Raw genomic sequence first — 25,771 nt, forward strand, 5'->3', positions numbered from 1 at the left:
CCCTCTAAAAACCAGTCTCAGTTACACACGTATACGAGACCAACTATAAAACAGCTCCTAAAGTCTCATAACAAAGGAAGCCATTTCATTTCCCAGCACTTTATGGTCATATTAGCCTGATTCAGCCTCTGCTCCTTTGATATACTTGAAACGTGTGGGTGAGCTTAAACTAGAGGGATGTTCTGGCTGGAGATTGCTTTTGGTTTCACGAGTGCAGGCCCGCAGTCTTCTCGAAAGGCGTGAACTGCTACAAAACAGTACGTTTCAAAGCTTTTTACTCTCGTTCCGCTGTTAACAAACCATTGCCCTCTCATTAAAGGCCCTCCCGAGCCGCGCCAGGACGCTCATGCTTTTTAATGGAAGATTTAGAGAGGTTAGAGCGCGAGCTCAAACGGACACCCAGATGTTCGGCCCCGAGTTGAACAACCTTAGCCTTCTGTGTAAACACAGTTTCAGGAGCTAGACTATGCACAAACTCCAGTCATGCTACAGTTTATGAATGGCTGAGACAGCACAGTGATGTCAGGACTGACTCATTTCAGTTCTCTGAACATATCTGCAATCAAAAGCACTTGAAAATGATGAGTTTCTTTATTTTTACCAAATTGAAATCCTCTGGAATATAATCAAGAGGAAGATGGATGATCACAAGCCATCAAACCAAACTGAACTGCTTGAATTTTTGCACCAGGAGTAAAGCAGCATAAAGTTATCCAAAAGCAGTGTGTAAGACTGGTGGAGGAGAACATGATGCCAAGATGCATGATTAAAACTGTGATTAAAAACAAGGGTTATTCCACCAAATATTGATTTCTGAATTCTTAAAATTTTATGAATATTAACATTTTTCTTTGCTTTATTTGAGGTCTGAATTTGAAGTTCTGCATCTTTTTTGTTATTTCAGACATTTCTCATTTTCTACCAATAAATGCTCAAATGACAATTTGGGGAAAATGTTGTGTATAGTTTTTATATATATATATTTATATATACATATGTATATTAATGTTATATATATATAACAAATCCTGATAGTGAAAAAATTCAAATAAAAATAATAAATGCAAACATTTATTTGTATGCAGACAGTATGAAACTAATGTATGTTATTTCCTAACTGCTCAATTTAATTTAATTTGTTGATATCTATCCATCTATCCATTCCTTCATTTCAGGCCTGCAACACATTCCAAAAAAAAAGTTGGGACAGTAAGGCATTTACCACTTTATAATGTTGTTATTTCTTCTCACAACACTTCTCAAAAGACATTTAGGTAGCAAGAATACCAAGCAATGTAGTGTTTCAATGTTGTGTTTTTATAGATTTTGGGGTATTTCTGTTAGAACCTGATTGTCTTAAATTAGAAGAGTGTTATATATATATAGGTTAATATATTAAAACATTACCACCGTACCTCCTTCACAACTCAGTCCAATAGTATTGGACAGAGCACCATCATTCCAGAGAGCTTCAAAGCTCGATGCTGGGGGCTTTATACCTCTGTAGCCCACACCTGGCATTAGGTATAGTACTTATTATACTGTAGGTTTATATTTTCATCAGCTCTAGAGAGTCTTATATTATTGGCAGTACTTTTTGACAGGGATTAGAGTCCAACTAAAGGTAGTTGAATGGCTTCATTAGCCTGTACCTGTTTTACTTGAGTTTTTTTTTTCTTTTACCTTTTTATTTATTTTAATTATTTTGTCTTTTTATTTATCTAATGTTATGTTTTACCTTTTAGCCCTTTATTCAATTTATTTTATTACTGGTTTTATTTTTAGCCTTTTACCTAAATATATATACCTTTTATATATTTTTAACTTATTATTATTATTATTAGTATTATTATTATTATTATTATTATTTATTTTAGTTCCATCATTTGCTTTTTTATAGTTGTGATGTTATTTTAGTCCTTTATTTATTTAATTGTGGTTATATTTTATTATTCTATTTATTTATGTCTTTGTTTTTGTTACGTTACATTTTAGCCTGTCTTCATATCCTTTTATTCTGAATATTTTTTTCATAATTTAAACTTATTTTTCAGTCCCTTTACTTTTGGAAATGCTTGGCTGCATTGAAAATGAGGGTTTTCCACAATGTATTTACAGAGTGAAAATAAAGGCTGGTTGATTGATTGATTGATTAATTATCATAAACTATGGTGTATAAACTGTATGGACTGTTTGAACCAGTGTTTACACACCACGTTAATTTCTAATTTAAAACAAGTGAGGAAATCTGGTTTTCCAGGAAATGGGCTCTTTAGGTTAATTGCCTTTAACCAGTATAGTATATGTTTATTGATTTACGGTTTAACCAAAATATTCCACTGGTTTGAAAAATGATCTGGCCCCTCTGAATCTCTCACCAGTCGAGCTCCTGTGGGATTAAAAGCACATGTGGTCTACAGGAAGGTATAGAGGAACTTCTGAAGGTCTGGAATGTCAGAGCAGAAACATACCTGCTGAAATTTCCTTAAAAAAGTTAAATTATATCAGGCTGTTAAAAGGAAAGGTGGATAAAAAAGTCATTCTTGAATTAATGTCTTTGTTCTCATTGGCTGTAGGAAGTCACTGCACTAACTTCCAGTCACAACACTTTTCACACCACTGGAGGTACTGTATAATTAAACAATAGAACACGAGAGGGAGTGTGTTTTACAAAATGAATAAAGAAAATAAATCAAAGAACTTTAAGAAATTAAGAATAATTATGGTTTAATATGGACTGTGCCTTACGCCAAAAAGTAGTTCCACCACAACTGTAACAAAACTGAAACTTAACTAAAAAACGGTGTATGGTTCATACAGACAAACACCACGAAAGTTAGCTTGAAATCTAAATTGGGAATAAGTGAAGATGGTAACGTTAGGAGCGTGAAATAGCGCTAATACTCTGCTCTTTAGGTGAACGCTGCGCATTTTTGAGCATTTCTGCTTGTTTTACTGGGTGGTGTTGGTTAGCTAGCCGGCTGGACTGTGGTTAGGTTAGCGTAGTTTGCTTTAGCTCAGCATTAACTTAGCATAGCTTAGCCTAGCCTGGCTGGTTAGCGTTCTGGCTGTCAGACGGCATTAGCCGAGCGATTTTCTTTCCCTTTTTTCCACAAAAGACAGCCAGCGCTGCGGGCGAGCATGCCGCGGTTGAGTGCAAGCCTGTGCTAAGCTAACGCTGCCCCTGATGCCGTTGATGATTCTAAGCTGTCCTGTGTATATACGCCGTTATTCGGCAACGCGTCGGCAGAGTGATACAGGTTTAGTGTGAGAAGGCCGTGATGTTATCACAAATATCATCACGGCTAGAACACTTCTCAACTAATTAGATTGTGAGGTCGGAACTAACTGTTGTATAATCGCCAAACATCTTTCACCAAATGTACATTCTGCAGACTTATAGGTTGACAAAGCTGGCTCCAAGCGTGTACCATAAATACTCAATTTGTGATAAATCTCTGATGTGTGTGTGTGGGTGAGCATTATCCTGCTGAAAAGTGCTAAGTGGAAGCCCTGCCTCTAGCCAATACCTGGCTTTAGGCATAGCAGCAATAGGTTCATGCTTATCTGCTCCAAAGTGCATTTTTTTCTGGCACTGCATCTCTACAGGGGATAGACAAGTTGTGTGTGTGTGCATTTGCACATCTGTGCTAGCAATGGGTGCAACCTAACCTTAGAACGCTAACGCTGGGTGATTTTCACCCACATCATTTTTTTATGTGATTTTTATTGTGTTGCTGCTGTCTGAGCTACATGGGACTTTGGGGAGCTTCAGGGTTAGGCACTCCTCATTGATGTTATATGTCATTAATGTTATGGTTGATTCTCTCCTCCCATCTATGTTTTTTTGAAGAGGCGTGCGTTCAGGTGATTTTCAGCCGACGTTAGTGATAGAGAGTAACATACTGTATTTTATGGGTATAATTTACCTGATGTATGTTAGAGTTTTTCTGTTTAAATCAGGCACTCACATGTTCCAGGAATGGGTGGACCAAAGCCCAAGTTCCCAACAGCATTTTTATTTTTTGTTAGAAAATGACCTGTTAAGGATTACCTGATTTTCCAATTATTTTTCTGCTTTTTTATAAGGTCATCCATGGTACCTTTTTTATTTTATGTGATGTTGTACATTGTAAAATTTAAGAAAGGTTCCAAAAAGTTGTCATACAGTGTATCCCCAACGTTAGTGATGGTGTTACTAATTTTAACGTTAGTGTTCTAGAGTTATAGTAGCTAAATGCATTCATTCATTTGAAGGATTATCCACAAACACATTCAGTATAGTGTATATTTATATAGGCAGGTCAAGGAAGATACTGGAATATGGAGAAGACATTCCTGGGAAACCCTTGCTGTGTGTGTTTATGAGCATTATCCTGCTGAAAATTGCCAGTTGGAAGCCATTTCTCTGGTAGTTTACTGCAGAACTTTGATATTTTATTATAGTGTAGATCAGGAGTGAATTAAAACCACTGTTCTATAACCTCTTCAGTTCTTAATCTATGTTTTAAACTGCTTCTATTGCACATCTACTCAAGTTTCTCCTCCAGGCTTTAGTTTAATGATGAAAGCCTGGCTTTAGGCTATGCTAACCGCCGCTGCTTATAGCGCATGTCTCAGAGTTAACCGGGATAAAAAAGCGTTTTGTAGGATTTCCCTCAGACACTGGATGGTTGACCTTGTCTGGTTTTGAGGGGGGGTCGCAGTGACAGCCTTCACCGTCGCCTACGTGCGAGTCTGTTAAAGATACTCCACATCCTGTGGCCTTTGTAGGGTTAACGGGTCGGTGCCATTGTTTCATAGAGCGCGAGTCATTCTGGAAGCAGGGCCTGGTTTGAATTTGGAGCGCCGATGATTCTCTGCCATTCCTGTGGTAGACATGGGCTCTTTCTTCTCTTACTCTCCATCCCCCCACAAACCCCCCCTCCCCTTCACTCGTTTTACCCAGAGATCTGTCTCTCCTCTCTCAGAACGTCTAGTCAGAGTGAACTCAGCTAAAGGGAACGCTCTGGCAGGAAGAAAAAGAAAAAAATATATATACATATATATATATATATATATATATATATATATATATATATATATTCAGTAGGTCATCATATCTGCAGACAGTGTTGGTGCAATCCATAATAGCAGTTAATAAAAAAAAATGTTGTCAGTGGTGTCTTGAAAAGCACTCGTTAAAGGTATCTGATGTTTATTAAAAGTGTCTAACATTCATTTAAAGTATTGGATGTAAAACTTGTTAAACAAAAAAAAGTATCTAGAAGTCAGTACAAATTAAAAAGAGGAAAGTGAAAAAGAGAAAACGCTTTAAAACTTAGTTTTAAAAAAAGTTGGGAGCCTAAAAAAGGCTACACAAGGCTGGAAAAGTTAGCAGTACTAATTAAAAACAGCTGCAATGGGAGAAATTGGTATACTTAGTATAAAAAGAGCATTTCAGAGAAGAGGAAGAGTCTTTCAGAAGCAAATATAGACAGAGCCTCACCAATCTGCGAAGAACTGCATCTAGAAATTGTAAGAAAATTTGGATAGTCCACCATCTACAGCCCATAATATAATAAGAATATTTGGAGAAACTGAAAAAATCCCTGCTGATGTTGGTGATCTTCAGGCCCTCAGGCAGCACTGCATTAAAAACAGGCTGTACTGATTCTGTACTGGAAATCACAGCATGTTCTGAGAGACATTACTTTTTTTAAACACAGTTCATCGTACACAATTCAAAAATCCAAAGAGGAAGCTATATATCAACCCGATCTGGGGCAAAGTTTAAATTGGAAAGCTGTTCTGTGGTCAAATTAATTAAAATTAGATGTTACAAAACTTTTTACTTAATAATTTACTCAGTGTCTTACACCTAATTGAAGTATCTTACACGTTTTTAGCGTAGAAGTGAGTTTCATTTAGAACAATTTGTTAGATGTCCATTGGTGATGATAAGGGCTCCCACCACCATGTTTAACAGCAAATCCCATTTTTTCTTTTAGGTGTTTCTCTACAGTTTGTATAGAAATATACAGCTCTGGAAAAAAAATAAGGGACCACTTATTTAAATGATCAGTGTCTTTGATTTTACCAAATTGAAAACCTCTGGAATATAATCAAGAGGAAGATGGACGATCACAAACCATCAAACCAAGCTGAACTGCTTGAATTTTTGCACCAGGAGTAAAGGCTTAAAGTTATAAATCCAAAAGCAGTGTGTAAGACTGGTGGAGGAGGAGAACATGCCAAGATGCATGGTTAAAAACTGTGATTAAAAAACAGGGTTATTTCACCAAATATTGATTTCTGAACTCCTGAAACTTTATGAATATGAACTTGTTTTCTTTGCATTATTTGAGGTCTGAAAGCTCTGCATCATTTTTGTTATTTCAGCCATTTCTCATTTTCTGCAAATAAATGCTGTAAATGACAATATTTTAATTTGGAATTCGTTGTCTGTAGTTTATAGAATAAAACAACAAGGTTCATTTTACTCAAACATAAACCTATAAATCAGAGAAAATAAATCAGAGAAACTGATTCAGGAACTAAAGTGATCTCTATTTTTTTTCAGAGCTGTATATATATATATATATATAAACTTTATATATACAGCTCATTGGCCTCTTTTTTCTCTTTCTCTCTATTCACCCCCTCCCAACAAATCCCTTACATTTCACTTATTTTGTCCAGAGATGGCTGTTTCCTCTCGGAGCGTCTAGTCAGAGTGAACTCAGCTGAAGGGAACGCCGTCTTTTCCTCTCGTCCCGCTTTATTCCAGCCATGTGCTGGAGAACGTGTAACATGAAGGAAAGCTTTTCGTGAGCAGGAGCAGAGGAGAGTTTGTGAGAGTAAAAGAAGGTCTCTTTTTTCCGTTTTTGCGAGGGAATTAAAGAAAGCCAGAGCGAGGGAAAAGAAGGGCGCATTACGAAAATTGCCATTGGCCCCCGCCCAAGGCTCAGTCTTCTTGGTAATGAGGGGTTAGCACAGCCTTATTGCTCCCATATGCAGCCCTGCATTTCTGCTGCCTTTGATGCTAACCCAAGTCACCAGCACTACAATCTGCACACACACACACATATATATATAAATACACACACACATATACACACACACACAGTCTACATGATTGCAGACACATATTCTGAGTCACACATATGTATATATAGACAGATATACAAACACACATATATACATATCCAAAGAGTTATTACCAGTATATTGTTTAAATATATCTAAATATGAAAGACCCCAGCAGAGATCTGCTGCCTTGTGGATCCCAAGTCAAAATTTGTAACTTTTACAAATGAAATAAAAAAAAAGAAATCCTAACTTTTAATGGTTCCAAGTTATTTTGGTGCATTTATATTTGTCCATTCATCATGAAATGTTGGCACAGCTTAGGCTTGTGCTTTTTGCTCTATATGCACTAAAAGTTCTCCCAGTTTCTTGAATGGTTTAATGATATTATGGGCTGTAAAATGAGAAACATGCAAAACTCTTCCAATCTCTAAACTTTGAGAAACATTGTTTTTTCATGCATTTTTTTTTACAAATTAGTGAGTCTCTCTTCATCTTTGCTCCTCTAACAGTCATTTTTTGAGGACGCTGCTTTAGTACCAACCTTTCGGTTTGCATTTCCTTTACTGTTGCAACTTTTTTTTCAGATTCTCATGCAATTATACTCTCATACTTAAAAAATGCATAAATCTCACACACAGAGTACACACAAAAATACATGCATATACATGCACAAACACAAAATGCACAGAGTAAAAGATTGCACACTCTGATGTTTTTGTTCTGTATTGGCTTGTATGCATTTTTTTATGATCACACGCTACACGTCATCCTCTTTGTTGTAAATGAGTGTATACAGTAAAGTAAGGAAGTGTGTGTATGGGTATTTTGTTAGTATCGCTTACGGCGCTATCCACAGTGCATTCATGTCCTGGAGAGTGTGTGTGTGTGTGTGTGTGTGTGTGTGTGTGTGTGTGTGTTTGCGAGCCCCCCGTTCTTGTTTGGATTAGCCAGGCGGGGGCTGGAGTGAAACATGTGAGGTGTGTTTATGAATCCAATCTGAACTTCCTCCGCTTTTATAATTACACTGGTATTAGTCACAAGCAAAACAAAACAATGGAAAGTATTTCGAGTTTTCTCCTTGTGGTCTCCAGCCCAAATGTGCCTGCGGACCCCCTCCCCCCTTCCAAAATCCAGTGCACCAGTGCCACTCAGAGCTTTTTAATGGTTTCCAGTCGGAAATTTTATTCCATCAGCTTGACATTCCATCAGCTCGCAGCTTTCAAACTGTTTAGGCCAGAGAATTCAGGGCTATCATTGTGCCACTGCATTGAAATGTACTGTAATTACATACTAAATTACAAACTACACTGTATGGTCAAAAGTATTGGGACACCTGCTTATATAGGTTTGCTATACAGGGCTTGGACAATGAAACTGAAACACCTGGTTTTAGACCACAATAATTTATAGTCCTGACAGACAGTTCTGGTGGAAACAGGAGAGTTGAGGTGCACATTGAATTCTGCCGTGATTTGATCAGACATGGTTTTATGTTTTTTGGATACAATCCGGGACATCACCCGAAAATCCCTTTCAGACAGCTTCCTCTTACAGCGTCCACAGTTAATCCTGTTGGATGTAGTCGGTCCTTCTTGGTGGTATGGATACCGTGGCTCTTGATGCATCACAAAGACTTGCTGTCTTGGTCACAGATGCTCCAGCAAGACGTGCACCAACAATTTGTCCTCTTTTGAACTCTGGAATGTCACCCATAATGTTGTGTGCATTGCAATATTTTGAGCAGAACTGTGCTCTTACCCTGCTAATTGAACCTTCACACTCTGCTCTTACTGGTGCAATGTGCAATTAATGAAGATTGGCCACCAGGCTGCTCCAATTTAGATACACATACACACATATACAGCTATGGAAGAAAACAAGAGACCACTTAAAAATGATAAGTTTCTTTGATTTCACCAAATTGAAAACCTCTGGAATATAATCAAGAGGAAGATGGATGATCACAAGCCATCAAAGCAAGCTGAACTGCTTGAATTTTTGCACCAGGAGTGATATAAAGTTATCCAAAAGCAGTGTGTAAGACTGGTGGAGGAAAACATGCAAAGATACATGAAAACTATGATTAAGAACCAGGGTTTTTGATTCCTGAACTCTTAAAACATTATAAATATAAACTTGTTTTCTTTGCATTATTTGAGGTATTTAAGCAGTTTTTATTTTCAATTACTGACTGTTTTATATCAGCACTACTGGTGTGGACTGAACATCCAGAGTCTGGTGATATCTCTTGACTGCCGTAGAGTTGAGTTTAGAAGGAAAAGCTAAATTCCAGATCAGTTCTTAAAGACTTTGAAGCATCCTGAAGGATCAAGGCTTTTACCCTGAAACTGAGGGAGCCAGCAGAGTCTGGCTGTGCTGCTTAACTTTATGGAAACACATGGAAAAGCGTTCAGTGTGTGTGTGTGTGTGTGTGTGTCTTAAGGGAGCAGGGGGGAAGTCAGAGGTCTGCCCTCACACACACAGTGCAGGCAGCCTTCTCACCTTCTGATGACTTCCATTCACCGCCTTGCCAAAATGGTTGTGTGTGCGTGAGTGTGTGTGTGAGTGTGTGTGTGTGTGTGTGTGTGTGTGTGTCTTAAGGGAGCAGGGGGGAAGTCAGAGGTCTGCCCTCACACACACAGTGCAGGCAGCCTTCTCACCTTCTGATGACTTCCATTCACCGCCTTGCCAAAATGGTTGTGTGTGCGTGTGTGTGAGTGTGTGTGAGTGTGTGTGTTTGTGTGTGTGTGTGTGTGTGTGTGTTTAGGTTATGTAGGGGGGAGGGTAAGTCACACCAGGGTGAAAAACATGTTCAGTTTGGTTTGATTCACTGAAACAAAGAAGATGTGTTGAAAATATGGTACAGCTGAACTGTGGGATGTGATTAATTCTGAAGGGATTCATTTGATTGGCGAATCAGTAGTAAATTAGCTTAGAGAATTAATCATTCTTTTGATTGGAGAATCCATTATTTGTTTAATTGCAGATATGATTATTTGTTTGATTAGTGAATCAATGAATCATCTGATTAAAGAATCATTGAGTCATATGATTAAATAAACAATGAGTCACCTGATTAGAGAATCAATAAGTTATTTGATTAGAGAATGAATGAGTCGTTTGATTAGAGAATAAATGAGTCATCTGATTAGAGAGTCAATGAGTCATTTAATTAGAGAATCAGAGATTCAACTGATTAGAGAATCAATGAGTCATCTAATTAGAGAATTAATGAGTCATCTGATTAGAGAATCAATTAGTCATCTGATTAGAGAAACTTTGAGTAATTCCATTAGAGAATCATTGAGTAATTCCATTAGAGAATCATTTAATCACATGATTAGAGAATCAATGAGTCATCTGATTAGAGAACCATTTAATCATCTGATTAAAGAAACAAAGAATCATTTGATTAAAGAATCAATGCATCATCTATTTAGAGAATCAATGAGTCATCTGATTAGAGAATCAATAAGTCAGTTGTTTAGAAAATCAATGAAATTCAATTTTGAGAATTGATTTTGGGTTTTAGATTAGGGAATCAGTGAATCAGTTTATAAAAAGTGAATAAAAGTTCATTTAATTTCATAAATAAGTAGTTGGTAATGAGTCATTAGAGAACTGGTGAGTCATATTACTAAAGTAATGATTCATTTGATCAGGGAAACAGTAATTATCAGTGATTCATTTGGTTGTGCAATTTCTCTTTGGCAAAAACAATTTAAAAACTACAGTTCAGCCACCTAGAAACACCACAGCAACTCCCTACCAACCAGCTAGCAAGAGCCTGAAAATCAGTTCAGAACTTCTCTCACACTAAAGTTGGCAGACATTCTAAAAAGGGAGACTGGTGTGTGTGTGTGTGTGTGTGTGTGTGTGTGTGTGTGTGTGTGTGTGTGTGTGTCTGGGTTCTCCTGTCCTGAATCATGACAGATAACCCCCCCCACCCCGTCTTCCTTTTTTCTTCCCATCTTCCCACTCCTTCATCTCCCATAACCCCCCTCCCACACCATCCATCTCTCTCTCTCTCTCTCTCTCTCTCTCTCTCTCTTCTAGTTTTACTCTTTTTTCTTCATCATTCTGTCTGTCTGTCTTTTCCTTTATCATCTCTTTCTCAATCATTTTAATTCTTTCTCCTATGTGTATCTGTTTATCTCTTTCTCCTTTCTTACTTTTTGACCATTTTAGCTGATAACCTCTCTCTCTTTTTCTATCACTCACTTACTTTCGTTCTTTCTCTTCTTATTTTCCTACTGTCATCTTTTCTTTTTTTCTCTTTATCTTTTCTCTATTTGCTATTGAATTCTCTCTCCCTCTCCCTCTTTCTGTCTTTCTGCCCCTTACTCTTTTTCTGCCTCTTTCTTTCTCTGCTTAGTGTTTTATTCGTTTACCTATTGTTCTCTCTTACTCTCTATTTTACTTCACTCTCACACTCTTTCTTCTCTTTTCCCCTCTTTGTCATTACTTTATCCTTTTCTCTTTTTCTTTTTTCTACTTCTCTCTCTTCTCCCTCTTTTCCCTTTCTTTTTTCACACTCTGGCCGAGGGAAGGGAAAATGAGTCACAGAATAGACCGCTCCTTTGTGTGTGAGAGAGAGAGAAAGAGAGAGAGAGAGAGATGGAGCGAGTGTCAGGTGACGTCACTCTCTCAGTGCTATAGTAACGGAGTGTTGTGTCTCTAGTGAGGAGCACCTAGGCCAGCTGGCATCTCCACCTGCCCGAGTGGACCATCACTCTCTCTCTCTCTTCCTCTCTCTCTGTCTCTCTCTCTCTCTTGCTTTCTCTCTCTCTCTCTCTCTCTCTCTCTCTCTCTCTCTCTCTCTCGCTCTCTGTCTCTCATGGAAAGCCCCTGAGCTCCTGGACAGCTCAGAGTAGTTGGATGGCTCGTTATTTTAGATCTAGGACTGCCTGTAAACCTGCTCAACACCACGCTTCAGATTCTGGTTATTTAAGAGATGCCATAGCAGAACCACTTTTGTTTCTCTCATTACTTTAAGAACCATATTTGTGAGAGATACAGTTGCAAGAAAACGTATGTGAACCCTTTGGGATTACTTGGATTGTCATTAAATGTGTTCTGATCTTCGTCTAAGTCACAACAATAGACAAACACAGTCTGCTTAAATTAATATCACACAAAAAATATATGTTTGCATAGTTTTATTGAACACAACATGTTAACATTCACAATGAGGGTGGAAGGCGTATTTTCTTCTGTTGAAGTCATTTGGTTGTTGATTTACTTCTATGTTTTGGGTCACTGTCCTGTTGCATCATCCATCCCCTGATGAGCGAGCTTTAGTTGGCGGACAGATAGTTTTAGGTTTTCCTGCAAAATGTTGTGGTTGAATGGGGAATTCATTTTTCTGTTGATGACGGCAATCCATCCAGGCCCTGAGGTAGCAAAGCAGCCCCAAACCATTATGCCCCCTCCACCATGTTTCACAGTTAGGATGAGGTTTTGATGATGGTGTGCTGTGCCTTTTTGATTAAATATTTTGGAAGCACGTTTCTTTATGGTTCTTCAATCCTGCTCCTGGTGGCTAATGTTCAAAGTACAGTTTTCCACAAAAAATCTCAAATTCTAAACTATATGGGACACTTGCTTGTTCATTGTTTCTTCTGAAATGAAAGATACTAGATTTTTGGGAGAATATGGAGCATTGATGTAAGCATTTTATTGCATTTTTATTCCATTTAGCTAAAAGAGTCTCCCCAACTCATCTCAAAAGTTTTGGATTAATCAAAATAATAGCAGAGAACACAGTTCTACAGCTGAATGCAATTAAGGTATTTCCACAGTTGGACATTTAATTTTGTAAGACCAAAAGAAAGGCATGCATATTGGCTCTCACTTTCTGCTGAAGAACCTAAAATTATTTGGTTCCAGCTGGAAATTAACTTTTTGCTTGCAGAACTTTTTGTGTAAGTGGTTCAAAATTAGATACTCAACCCACATTGGTGGAAAAGGGCTAATAGTGCATGGTATGTGCATAAATCACTGCAGTTTAATGGGAGAAATTTCAACTTGTCACTTAATGGGTGGTGGATTCCCATGAGAAGGCTTGGAGAACACTGCTCTATGGCATCAGTCAAAGAACCACTGGAAGCACCGCTATATGTGAGAGTGTGTAATAGACACAAGTGATGCTGTAAATAGCAGTACAGCTGTGTTGATTACTCACCTTCCGGGCGTGCAGCCGAACCACAGCTGTGATGTTCTTCTCATCCCTGAGGGTTCTCCTGATTTTCTACCACAGCTTTGCGAAAGCTGAGAAAATCCCAGGACACTGGCCTCGTTCACATTTCCGGGTTCATGGTTCAGATCTGTGTCAAATTCGATTCAATTTGAGTCACTTGTAGAATGGTTCTAGATTGAACCACTCACTGTCCTCCACTCTATTAAACAAATAAAATAAACAAATAAACATGACACTGTTAGTGGACTATTCTCAGTACAGCAGTGACACAGAGGTGTTTAAAAACTCCAGCAGCACTGCTGCATCAGATCCATTTATAACAGCTAATAGCTTCTCTGTGGTGGTCTCTGCTATGGGGTCCTGAGCACTGAAGAACAGGGTGAAAGGAGGATAATAATAAAGGGTATCATTATAAAATAAGGCTCCTTTATAAATAGTTTATAAATAGTTTATAAAGGAGTTTATTAATGGTTATAAATTAAGTTTAATAAGTACATTAATAAGCACTTACAACACATACATAGAAATAACTACAGTGAAAATAACCTTTTTAAACATATCTATCAAAAAATTATATAGAAAGTCAGTTTAGTCATTTAATATGTTATTACTATAGTTAAATTAATAAAGTTATTAAAAGTCTCATTCCATCGTTTTTTTTTATTCATTTTAAAATGTATAGTTGTGGTCTCTAGTATGAATGAATGCCATATGAGCTGTTTTTTGTGAAAAAATTGCTTTAGAGTTTCTATTTAGCCCTGCTTTATATCACTGAATTAGAGGTCTCTGAAGAAAGACAGGTTTTAGCTCTTGTTAATGAATATTCATACATGCAAATATATCACCTCTGATTGGCTAATAGCACTGCAGCAGAGAATGCCTACATGCCTTTAGCCCACAGTCAATTTTACAGCTCTAAAACTCAAAGGACAAAATGTTTTCAGAGATACAGCCTTAGTTAAAAAGATAAAGCAATGAGTGCTAGATAAAATTAACCCTTAAATTTCACTTAACTCGAGCAGCCCTGCAGCCTGACTGATGAATAAGACAAAGTAAGATAAGCATCTAGAATGTGTAATCATTATTTGGTACATGGCAGGCAACTGTTGCCCTTTTTTATTTATGTGTTGTAACTGCTTATTAATGGTTTATAACCTAATTAATAACATTAATAAACTGTTTTGTAAACTGTTTATAAACCCTTACATTTTTAGCGGTGCCTAATAAAACATATACAGAACTACAGTCTCTAATTATTTCGAACTACACAGTGTCCTATATCATCGAAGCTGAAAAATGGACAATGGGTGTAAAAACAAGGAAATATTATGTTTATTTAATAAGCATAATATAATGTTTATATAAAATTATGCTTAATCAGTGTATGTGGGTGTAGTTATAGGAAGGGAAGCTGTTCCTTGGGTGTGTACTGATAGACTAGATATTTTTTTTTATCTGTGTTTGAGTGTTGCTGTTGGATGTGTTTGTACTCTGTGGTCTGTGACGAATGAGAGAAGAGTGCAGATGAAGGCAAGCCGACCTGCAGTCACAAACCACAGCGCCAAATCACCAGCGGGCAGCGCCTCATCCAATCCGGTTTAAACTGACTCTCAAATCCAAGTAACCAACACTGACTGTACTACACACACAGACACACACAGACACAGACACACACACACACACACACACATACACACACATATTTCTGGGACACACTTAGGCCCTCCACCCAGGTCAGATACACAGGGTTGAGCTGGTGCTGTGCAGCTGGCATGAAGGAGGCCTCCTGAAATAGTCCTACAACCATCTATTGAATATTATAATATTAATCAACAGCTTCTAGTACTATTTATTCCTCTCAGTCCATTTTGGAACTGGTCTGAACTTCTAGGAAGTTCTTTTTATTGCTCCTAAGATTTTACAGTGTGGTTAGGTTCTTTAAAAAAAGAGCTTGAAAAAAACAACAACTTTATAACAGGATCTTCCCACTCTCACATCTCTTTATTTAAACTCTTCTTAAACAAACCAATCTTCTGAATGTCTATAATGAATTATTACATATCAGTATGTAATATAAATTGTTCAATATCTACTATAAATCACCCAGTTACATCTATGAATTCTCAGTGATAACTATCTGCTATACACTATTCTGTATGTACTATGAATGTATCAATATCCACTTCTGCATAAGCTTGGAATTAATCAGTACCCACTATGAATTATTCAGTATCTACTTTAAATGAATCATTAGAATGAATGACCTAGTATGAATGAATCTTCACTGGTCTGTAAGTGGATCACTGCTGTGCTGAGCTGAGCTAAGCTGCAGTGTTTGGTTGGGTGGTGTTTATGGGGTTAAGGCTGTGTTGCTGTGGTGTTGTAGCTGGCAGTGCAGGGCGTGGTGCCCCCTCTCTCTCTCTCTCTCTCTCTGGGTTAGGGGAATACCAGCTGCCCGCTGAGCTCCTGACGGGCCGCCAGGCTGCTGCGGTGCTCCGGCCGGCTGCAGACTGCAGTGTGTCGCCCGACGCTTTATTTTAGCTCCACTCGCTCTAATCACTTCCAGCCCTGCTGCTGCTGCTGCGGTGGGGCCTGAGGGGGGAAACCAGAGAAAAGAAAGCTTTCCTTCTCTCTTTTTTCTTTCTCTCTCTCTCTTTTTCTCTCATTCAGTACTTTTCTCAGTTTTTCACTCTTTTTATCTCTCACGTTTTCTGTCTCTGTTTCTTTAAATCCTTCTATACTGTTTCCAAACCTTTTTTTCTTCCCTTTTTTCTCTCACAGTTTCTCTTTTTTCTATCTGTCTTTTGTTTCTCCTTCTCTCTCTTATTCCTATCTCTCATTCCCATTTCGATCTGTCTCAGTGTACCTCTCTCTCTCTTAAAATCTTTCTATACTGTTTCCAAACCTTTTTTCTCACACAGTTTCTCTTTTTTCTATCTGTCTTTTTTCCTCTAGTCATTTCTCTATTTCTCTCCCCTTTTCTCTCTTGTTCTCTTTCTGTTTCTCTTATTCCTGTCACTCCTTTTCATTCTGTCTCAGAGTATCTATTTCCAAACCCTTTTCTCTTCACCTTTTTCTCTTTTTTCCATCTGTTTTTTTCCTGTAGTCATTTCTCTATTTCTCTCTTCTTCACTCTGTTTTTCCCCCTCTTTCTTATTTCTGTCACTCTCTTTATTGTGTCTCAGTATATCTCCTCTCTTTCTCTCTCTCTCTCTCTCTCTCTCTCTCTCTCTCTCTCTCTCTCACACTTTCTCTTTTATTCTTATTGGTTCCTTTGTTTTCTCTCCTTCTCTGATACTCTTAGTCTCTCTTAGCCTATTACCCCACTGACACACTGCTCTCCTATTGCCATTGCTCCCATCATTCATCACTTCTCCTCCGTTTCTGTTCTTCTCATTCAGCTCTTTAAAGTTTTCAGTCTTTAACTCCTCTCAATCTGGAACCATCACACTGTTTCTTGTGTGTTTGCCAGAGTGTGTAATGACAAAAAGGATGGGACGCATGTCAACAGCACTCATCATCAGCCTCAGAGCTGCTGAACAGAGTAGTGAGCTGAAATTAGATCTCTCTCTCTCTCACCGTGCTGTTTTCTCACTCAGTGTCTCTCCTCTGAGTTCCTAAACGCCTCTCTCTCTCACCCTCTGCAGGAGAAGGAGAAGAAGTACATGCTGCAGGTGGACAATCTGAAGCTGAGAGATGTGGAGAAGAGCTTCATGTCCAGCAAGCACATCTTCGCCCTGTTCAACACTGAGCAGAGGTCAGAAAAACCTCTTGCACCATACAGATATCAAACAATAAACATTACATCTCACCTTTGCCCCTTTAAAACCCTAGCAAAATTTATCAGTCAACATGTGCTTGGTGTCTGAAATTTGCTGCATTAGCTTTTTCCAACTTTTTAAATCTGATCACTCCAAAAGCACTTCAAGCACTCATAACACCTGGATATAAAGGGATGGTTCAATGGTAAGATTGCTTGTAGATTGGTCCCAACATGAGGGTACCCTCCAACACTAATATCCATGTACTCTTGGGTTCAGTACCTGGGACTAAAACAGGCAAACTAAAAGGAAAGGACCAGAAGAAAATATAGACATGAGGACACTGTAAAACACTGGTGTTCCTCAACTCCACGCTGGGTTTAATACCTGGGACTATAAGAGCCTAAGTAAATGGAGAATGCCAGAAGGTAACACAGTACACAAAAGGGGTTTGTACATGTCGTCAGCTTTGGTAAAGATATGGAAACTCCTAAATATAGAGCTCTTCAAAGAGCACTTACTCACCTAACACCTCTAACATACAGTACTAACTACTTCTAACTTTATTTTCTTCTTCCCTTCCTGTTTTTCTTGAACTTATATGTCCATTATTGCTAATGTACATAATTATTTGTACGTTGCTTTGGATAAAAGCATCCGCTAAACATAATGTAATGTAATGTAGTGTAATGTATAGTTGTGTATTGTCTCTGTAGCAGCAGAAGTTGATGCTGTGTTTGCTTATAACTGTGCCCAGTGGTAACAAGCATATACATCACTAAACACGCAGATCTAAAAATGATAGCTAATAGACTTGTAGCTTTTATTTTATATTATCCACATTAGCCCAAGAGCTTTAATCAGGAACTTAAGAAGCAAAATTTGTGTGACAAAATTTTGAATTAAGGGAGAAAATAGCATCATGTCACTGAACCATCACTTAAATAAACGACTCCTAACTTTAGCTTCTGTTACTTATAAAAAGCTATATACGCTGTGATTTATCATGATGTTTCTTTGTCTTTTCTCTCTATCTCTCTCTCTCTCTCTCTCTGTTTAAACACACACACACACTCACATATACATACACAGGAATGTGTATAAGGACTACCGTCAGCTGGAGCTGGCCTGTGAGACTCAGGAGGATGTGGACGGCTGGAAGGCCTCTTTCCTGCGGGCTGGTGTTTACGCAGAGCGTGTGGTGGTGAGCTTTACTTCACCTCACTGAGAAGCATCAGCTCAACACCCACTGATTCACTCTGTCCTGATTCACTATATAAAGGGAGCGATTCTTTTACACCTGGCACAAATGCATTATTTAAATTATGAGTGTAAATCTCTCATTTCACAATTATTTGATTTAATTTATAATAGAACACATTATATTGAATAATACTCTCAATTTTTCTACTGCTATCAAAACACATTTATTTTATATACATGTAAATGTGTGATTAAAATGCTGTGTTCCGTTTGTCTCATGCTGGGGTGTGTCTCTTTTTCTCATTGCAACCCACTAGGAGAAGGACAAGGTATGAGCTTCAACTTGAAAAAAAAAAACTTTTTAATCTGGCAACACTGGCTGTTATTTGTGCTCTTGTATACATGTACTCCTGTATTAGAGTGGTATTACTATGTCAGTACAACCTGGCAACCCTGAGTTTTACTTTCCTTAAATGCCACATTGATTTTACCCTTGCCAGTGCAGTCCTTAGGATATTAGTATATGGCAACCTAACATGTTCCTTCGCTTTAAATGTTTTCATGCAATCTGGCAACCCTAAGTGTTATTGTGCATTGTTATATTAAACCAATACAGAAACCTTCTGAATTTTTTAAGGTTTTTTTTCTCTATCCTATACAATTAATTCACATACATTTCTCCCAACAATCTGGCAACCCTAAGTTTCCTATACCCTAATTTTTTTATTACAACCTGGCAACCTTTTTTTCTGTCAATGTATCAGTCTCTGTTTTTAATTAATGCCTCTTTAATACTGCTTAGTCTGTACAATCTGGCTACCCAATACTCTAATTTCACTTAAATGTCTTAGCCTAATTTGCAACGTTGAGCTTTATCTTTTATCATATCAACACAGTATAAAAGTAATGTGAAGCACCTTTTCTGCCGTGCATTTTAACACAGTCTAGCAACACAAAATCCCAATTTTCTTTAATTTTACTGCCTAATTCATTCCAGCATTGGGCTAAAATATCATTATGATGATATAGTTGGTAATGACTCCAAATGCAAGTTCTTAAATTCATGTTTAATGCCATTATATACTCAGTTCATACACTGAAAAATACTTGTTAAAGACAAATCACTGCTTATCAATCAAAGTGTGCATTATTGGGACAGAATACAGATAAAAAAAATCCATAAAGCAGTTTCGGACCATTGCCTACTTTTATTACACTGTAATTAAACAGAAGAACTCATTTCATTTTGACTGTATGTAAATTACATTTTGGTAAAATATGTGTGAAGCACATCTTTTCATGTCTTTTGGAGCTGCTAAAACATAATTTCCTGCTCTTTTCTGTCTTTGTTTAGAGCGATACCAGTGAGGAGAATGGCTCGGATAGCTTTATGCACTCTATGGACCCCCAGCTGGAGAGGCAGGTTGAAACCATTCGTAACCTGGTGGACTCCTACATGGGCATCGTCAACAAGACGGTCCGCGACCTCATGCCCAAGACCATCATGCACCTCATGATCAACAATGTGAGTGCAGGACAGCTGGAGAACACAGTTTATACCTCAGGAGCTCATTAGTTTAGTTAAATGCACAATGCTTGAATACGCTATGGGTGTTTCTAAGGTCCTAAGACGATTTCAGATGATATCACAGCACTTTCTCTGACATATACAGAAGTTTTGTGAGTAAGAGCGAGTAACTTTCTTCTCTGTAATCTTCTGAAATGATCTTAGTGGTCAGTGTTCAGCTTAACTACTGCCCCTGTGCAGCTTGTTGATAAACATAGTACACACACCCCAAAACACCAGGGCACACAAGCACAGTATCGTTAAATATACTGTACCATATTTTTCACATTAAGGTGCACCAGATAAAGAGGCACAATATGTAACACTAGTAAGGCACAGGGGTGTTGCCATGTTTTCCTTCTAATTCAGCAGGTCTCGCTGCTTGTTGGTGAGAACTGTGAAGCTAAGCTAAGTACACAAAATTGTAATTCTTAAAAAAAAACATTTTCTTTTAAAGTCAAATGAGCAATGGATGTTAATCTACACAGATTTCTCTCCTGATAAAGGTGGGTAAAGGTGCTTCTGTTTATTTACAGTAAATAAAGCTTCCAGATTTACACTAAGGCTAGGTGCAGCAGCATTAGCATTAGTGTCTAACCACTAGTGCTAGCAATGGTTAGCAGTTAATGTCACCCCATAGGGCTACACTGAGGAATCTTGAGTATTCAGGTTTGTCAAGTAAGTCAGGTTGATATTAGCTAACGGTTCATTCCAGGTAGCTTGTTTTAACGCTGTAAATGTGCAGGCTGCATGCCGATATGCTCACCTCTGAACGGCTGAAAGTGCCGGTTAGAAAGTGGCGGTTAGAGGCTAATGCTAATGCTGCTCCAGCAGTGCTAGCCGGGGCTAGCAGCAGGCTATAGTCCGATTTATTTACCTCTGAATAGCGAAAGAGCTAGCATTTAGCATGGTTAGTGGCTAATGCTAATGCTGCTCCAGCAGTGCTAGCCAGGGTAAGCAGCAGGATACAATCCAAAAATACTCACCTCTGAACGGCTGGAAGAGCTAGCGCTTAGCGTGGTTAGAGGCTTATGCTAAAACTGCTCCAGTCTCAGTGCTGGAGAAACCTCACTGAAACTCCTGTATAACTCTGTACTACAGTAGAGTGGCTGTACTGCTCCTTATTACCTGACTGGTAAAATTCATACATAAGCCCCACTGGGTTATAAGGCACACTGACGCTATTATAAGTTGCACCCATTGTTGACGCAGATGAGCAAATGCACACACAATCTGTCTAGTCTCTGTAGAGAAGTAGTGTAAAGAATAGGCAGGGTTCCTGCAGGTCCTTAAAAAGTCTTAAAATATCTTCAATTAAAATCTGGGTAATTAAGGTCTTAAATTGTCTTAAATTTACTGTCAATTTGCTGTAGATATCAAATTCTCAGATGGTGCATTTAATGCAGGTGGGAAAACACAGTGGCCTATTTTAAACATCTAATCCTGGGAGAGAACTAAGATTAACGGAGATTAACTAGCTAACATTAGCAGTGAGCTAGCTAACATATTAAGGTTAGTGGCGAGCTAGCTAACCTACTAATTTTAGCTAGTTTAAACAACCTAGCTAGCTTAGCAAGGAGAGAACTAAGGTTAACAGAAAGCTAGTTAAAATTAGGAGCGTGTTAGCTAACATACTAACATTAGCAGCAAGCTAGCTAACAATAGCAGCAAGCTAGTTAACCTACTAATTTTAGCTAGCTTAAACAAGCTAGCTAACGTTACCAGGGATAGAACTAAGGTTAGCGGAAAACTAGCTAAAATTAGCGGTGAGTTAGCTAACATAATAACATTAGCAGCAAATTAGCTAACGTTAGCAGCAAGCTATATAACCTACTTATTTTATCTAGCTTAAACGAGCTAGCTAACATTACCATGGATAGGACAAAAGTTAGCAGAGAGCTAGCTAACATTAGTGGCAATATAGTTAACGTTACCTAATAGACAACTAAAGAAATTCTGACTAGATTTTGGGGTCTTAAATTATATTTATTGAGGTCTTAAAAAGGTCTTAAAAAGCATTAAATTTGACTTTTAAAATAGCGCAAGAACCATGATGGGACCCTCTGAAGCAGAAAGGAATGGACCCACCATGCCTAATGCTAGCTGTGGGCTTGAGGCATCAAAATTGATAATTGATAAATGGACCCATTAGAACATTTCTAAAGCTCCTCCGTTGAAAGTTAAGAATGTAGTTGATTCTCATGTCAGATACCATTTTAAGAAGGTTTGAAGGTCAAGCTCTAAGTTCCAGTTCTATCGTTGTTTCTTCTCTCTATCAGACGAAGGAGTTTATAAACGCGGAGCTGCTGGCTCAGCTGTACTCGTGTGGAGATCAGAACACTCTGATGGAGGAGTCTGCAGAGCAGGCCCAGCACAGGGACGAGATGCTGAGGATGTACCACGCTCTCAGAGAGGCGCTCAGCATCATCGGAGACATCAGCACCACCACCATCTCCACCGCTCTTCCCCCGCCTGTGGACGACTCCTGGCTACAGGTGCAGCGCACCGGCTCCGGGGGAAGGTACGAGAATGCATTCACATACTTTAAGTGGCTCCCATATCTAGGGTCGGGTTAGGGTTGCCACCTTTCAGAATTAAACATTTTAAATAAGTGACACCCACCACGGCTCCTCTAGGCCATTTCCACCACAGGCCTGACACCTGTGAGACGGGGCACCAGCAGTGCTGGTGTTTTTAGTAAACCACTTTAAAATATTTTATATAATGATCACTGGAAACTGCATTCCTCAAAAATATTAATATTTTGACACAAAATACACAGTAATCTGTACAAAAGGTTTTAATGGGAGAATTAATTTCTTAGATATTTTTTGTACAGATAAATGCAGTTGTTAAGAGAAAACTATATATATTTACTGGAGGGAGGAGGGGTTTAGTGAGTGACAGACATTAGACATTTATGGAAATACGGAACAAATCCATTTAGTTTAGGTGGCTGGGTATCATTTTAAAAATTCCAATACCGATACCGATACGATATTTTGATTTTGATATCGATACCCGATAGATACTTTTTTCGATACTTTTTTCTACATTGTAACAAAAAATACAAAAAGCGATAAATATTCACACAAGGTATTTATTTAACAGCTGACATGAGTAATTTCATTCTCATACTGTCATCATGAGAGACTACCATACTTTTTAGATCTTGTTGGAACAAACAAACAGTGAGCATGATTATGGCACTTTATAAAGAACAAAAACAACAGCATTACTTTAACTGCCTTAACTACAAATACTTTTCCCTAAGTATAATGCTGGATGCAGTTCAGGTTTAAGAGTTCTTCTTAAGAAATAGCAGGATTAAATTGGCAAAATATGTAATATAATTAATATTAATAGTAGTGGTGTCAATCATGTTTCTGTTCGCACTCTCCGCTTGTGTGCACCAGTGTAGCATCGCGCAAAGTCTCAAAAATTGACACTGAATTTTCTTAGACCTTTTGGTACTTGGTACATTTCGGTTGGTGTCTTTTTTGGTTTTGAATTTTGATACCAAGCCCCACTCAAAGCTGATACAGATGTGCAAATGCACACAAACTGCTTGAGAAGTACATCCAATAGAATAAAATAAACGTGTAAACATGAACTTATGGTTTAGAGTGTATAAAGCCCCCCCATCATCCCCCCATCAAGCCCCCCCAAACAGCACTAAGTGATGGTTCTCACTAATGCTCTTAATACTGAATGCAATCAAATTCTCTCAGCAATGCTTCAAAATCTAGTAGAAAGTATTCTCAGTACAGTACTGACAGTTACTTCAACAAATGCAAGATAAACACTATTGAATACCCTTGATTTCTGCAGAAAGAATGAATTAGTAAGTGTCAAAGAACAAATAGTATGATTCTAGTAGTACAGGGTTAATGTGCAAAGCTCCACATACAGTTCTGCAGAGTCCAGCTTCAAAACAATGAAGTGGCTCCCCCTGGTGTTAAGCAGTGGTCAATGCACTTTTTTTGAAGTTCAGTACAACATCAAACTATAAATTTGCCCAGTTAAAAACTGCTCATTCAAAGTTTTTTGTGATGCAAATTGAATCAGTAGTGGGCTTGCCTACCATTCACCTCAGTAACCTCAGCATGTTAGATGTTAGAACAAAATCTGATCATTAGTTCTTCCACTCCAACTCCATAACTGCTTTAACTGCATAACTGCTTTAATACCCCTCTAACCCATTGGGCATGCTCACCTTAGGCTCTGCTATCTTAAATTAGCTGAATTTGCTAGTTTCAAAATAGCAAGGAGGGGGCGGAGTCTTGTTTCGAGCAAGAATTATAGGAAGAAAGCTGGTAATCCCTTTAGGGTTCTTTAAGGTGTGAAAATGACCTTAGTCAAGTATACACAGTTTCTGACTGACCACTTCCTTCTGTGGAACAAAAAAAAGAACTGTGCCTTTCATTGCAAAACCATCTTCATGCATGACAATGTACTAAATCTCTTGCTGCAAAAAATACCTCATTGTCATTGGCTGCTATGAGCATAAAAGGAGAGAAACTCATGGTGTCGCATTGACTGTTTAGGAAAATCTGAGAAAAATACCACTTTACTCTATATCACTCTCTCTTAATCCAATGAACTTGCCTGGCAGAAACCTTCCTAATTTTCAGCTCTGAATCAGCCACAAAGCTCTTCACAGTAAGATGATCACACATTTCATGTTTTCATCGACAGAGAGATGCTTTTTCTTTCCCATATTGCTTGAAACCTGTAGCCTGCTTAATCATGTGGAAAAATGCATTTTGACTTTTTTATTATTATTATTTTTTAATTACTGTTATCATTGGGTCATGACTTTATACTGAAATTATACTGACTGGCATTGGCATTGACTGTAGAAAAATATCACTTGCATAATAATTTGGAACATGGTGTAGATGTAGTGTCTGAATTTTTTGGGGCTTTTTGTGTTGTATTGTATGGTATCTCCATTCCCAGATCTTTGAAAAATGAAAATCTACATCACTGTCATTTTCTCTTTTCGCCAGATCTCCAGCTACTAGTCCCACTCCTCAAAGACGAGCCCCTCCTCCGGGACCCCCGGCTCGCCCCAGTTCTCGTGGCTCTGCCCCTGTGCCCCCTGCTGCGGGTGGGCCACCCGTGCCCTCTCGCCCTGGGGCCTCTCCCGACCCGTTCGGAGGGCCACCCCCTCAGGTGCCGTCCCGGCCTAATCGCGCTCCCCCCAGCGTGCCCAGGTAAGAAATAGCCGATGCGATGCTGATTAATCATGCAGATCACTGTTTACTGTCAGTATAATTAGTCCTGCCTAATGAGAACAATCCGTCTGCTCTCAGCCGAGGAGTGTGAGACCCCTCCCAGTGGAGCGGTGTGGGTGAGTGATGGTTAGGACTATTCACCGGTCACCATCTCAACATTTAAAGGATAAGAACTCACTAGCCTGCAGCCATCAACTGACCGGCTTGTGCACGCAATGGCCAGAAACACCCCTTTTAACCACTGCTTTCTTTAATAATGTCACACATTCCCTCATTTATGCAGAATTAACTGCCCGTTAGATACAGTGTATGCATGGTGTTTTTAGATGGTCCTTTACTGATGAAGTACTCTGACAAAAAATTTTTATATATATAATATATTAATATATATTTTTTTACTTTTGGGCTCCCTCTGGAGGTGGGGAGCATGATTCACTTAATAAAGGTTTAACTTGCTCCTTTTGGACAGCTGTACACATACAGTATATTCAGACATGGTACATCACCAGGACAAGATAGTAGAAAAAGCAGGCAAACAATGGCAAAGACACTTCGAGTATTATTGGAATTCATGTTGTTTTTTTACACTAATTCAATCTCGAAAATACAACTGTGATCTAAAGTTTACGTACGCACAAAATGGGCATTAAACAAATTGCAGTATTGGGCTTTCAGTGATTTCTTAGAATTGTTCTATTTCTGAGGCAAAAAAGCTACAATAAAGGGCAAA

General features: G+C 38.4%; 1 protein-coding gene across 1 annotated transcript in view; it reads left to right on the top strand.

Annotated features, from left to right (window-relative positions):
- The window catches only part of dnm1a (dynamin 1a), a 145,065-nt gene that overhangs the window by 101,763 nt on the left and 17,531 nt on the right, over nt 1-25,771 (top strand). The window contains exons 16-20 of the mRNA XM_049486370.1: nt 16,918-17,027; nt 18,124-18,235; nt 19,589-19,759; nt 22,081-22,322; nt 24,814-25,020. Coding sequence (XP_049342327.1) covers nt 16,918-17,027; nt 18,124-18,235; nt 19,589-19,759; nt 22,081-22,322; nt 24,814-25,020 — 842 coding nt within the window. The remainder of the gene's footprint in view (nt 1-16,917; nt 17,028-18,123; nt 18,236-19,588; nt 19,760-22,080; nt 22,323-24,813; nt 25,021-25,771) is intronic.

The sequence above is a fragment of the Astyanax mexicanus genome, chromosome 1 (assembly GCF_023375975.1).
Source record: "Astyanax mexicanus isolate ESR-SI-001 chromosome 1, AstMex3_surface, whole genome shotgun sequence".
NCBI lineage: Eukaryota > Metazoa > Chordata > Actinopteri > Characiformes > Acestrorhamphidae > Astyanax > Astyanax mexicanus.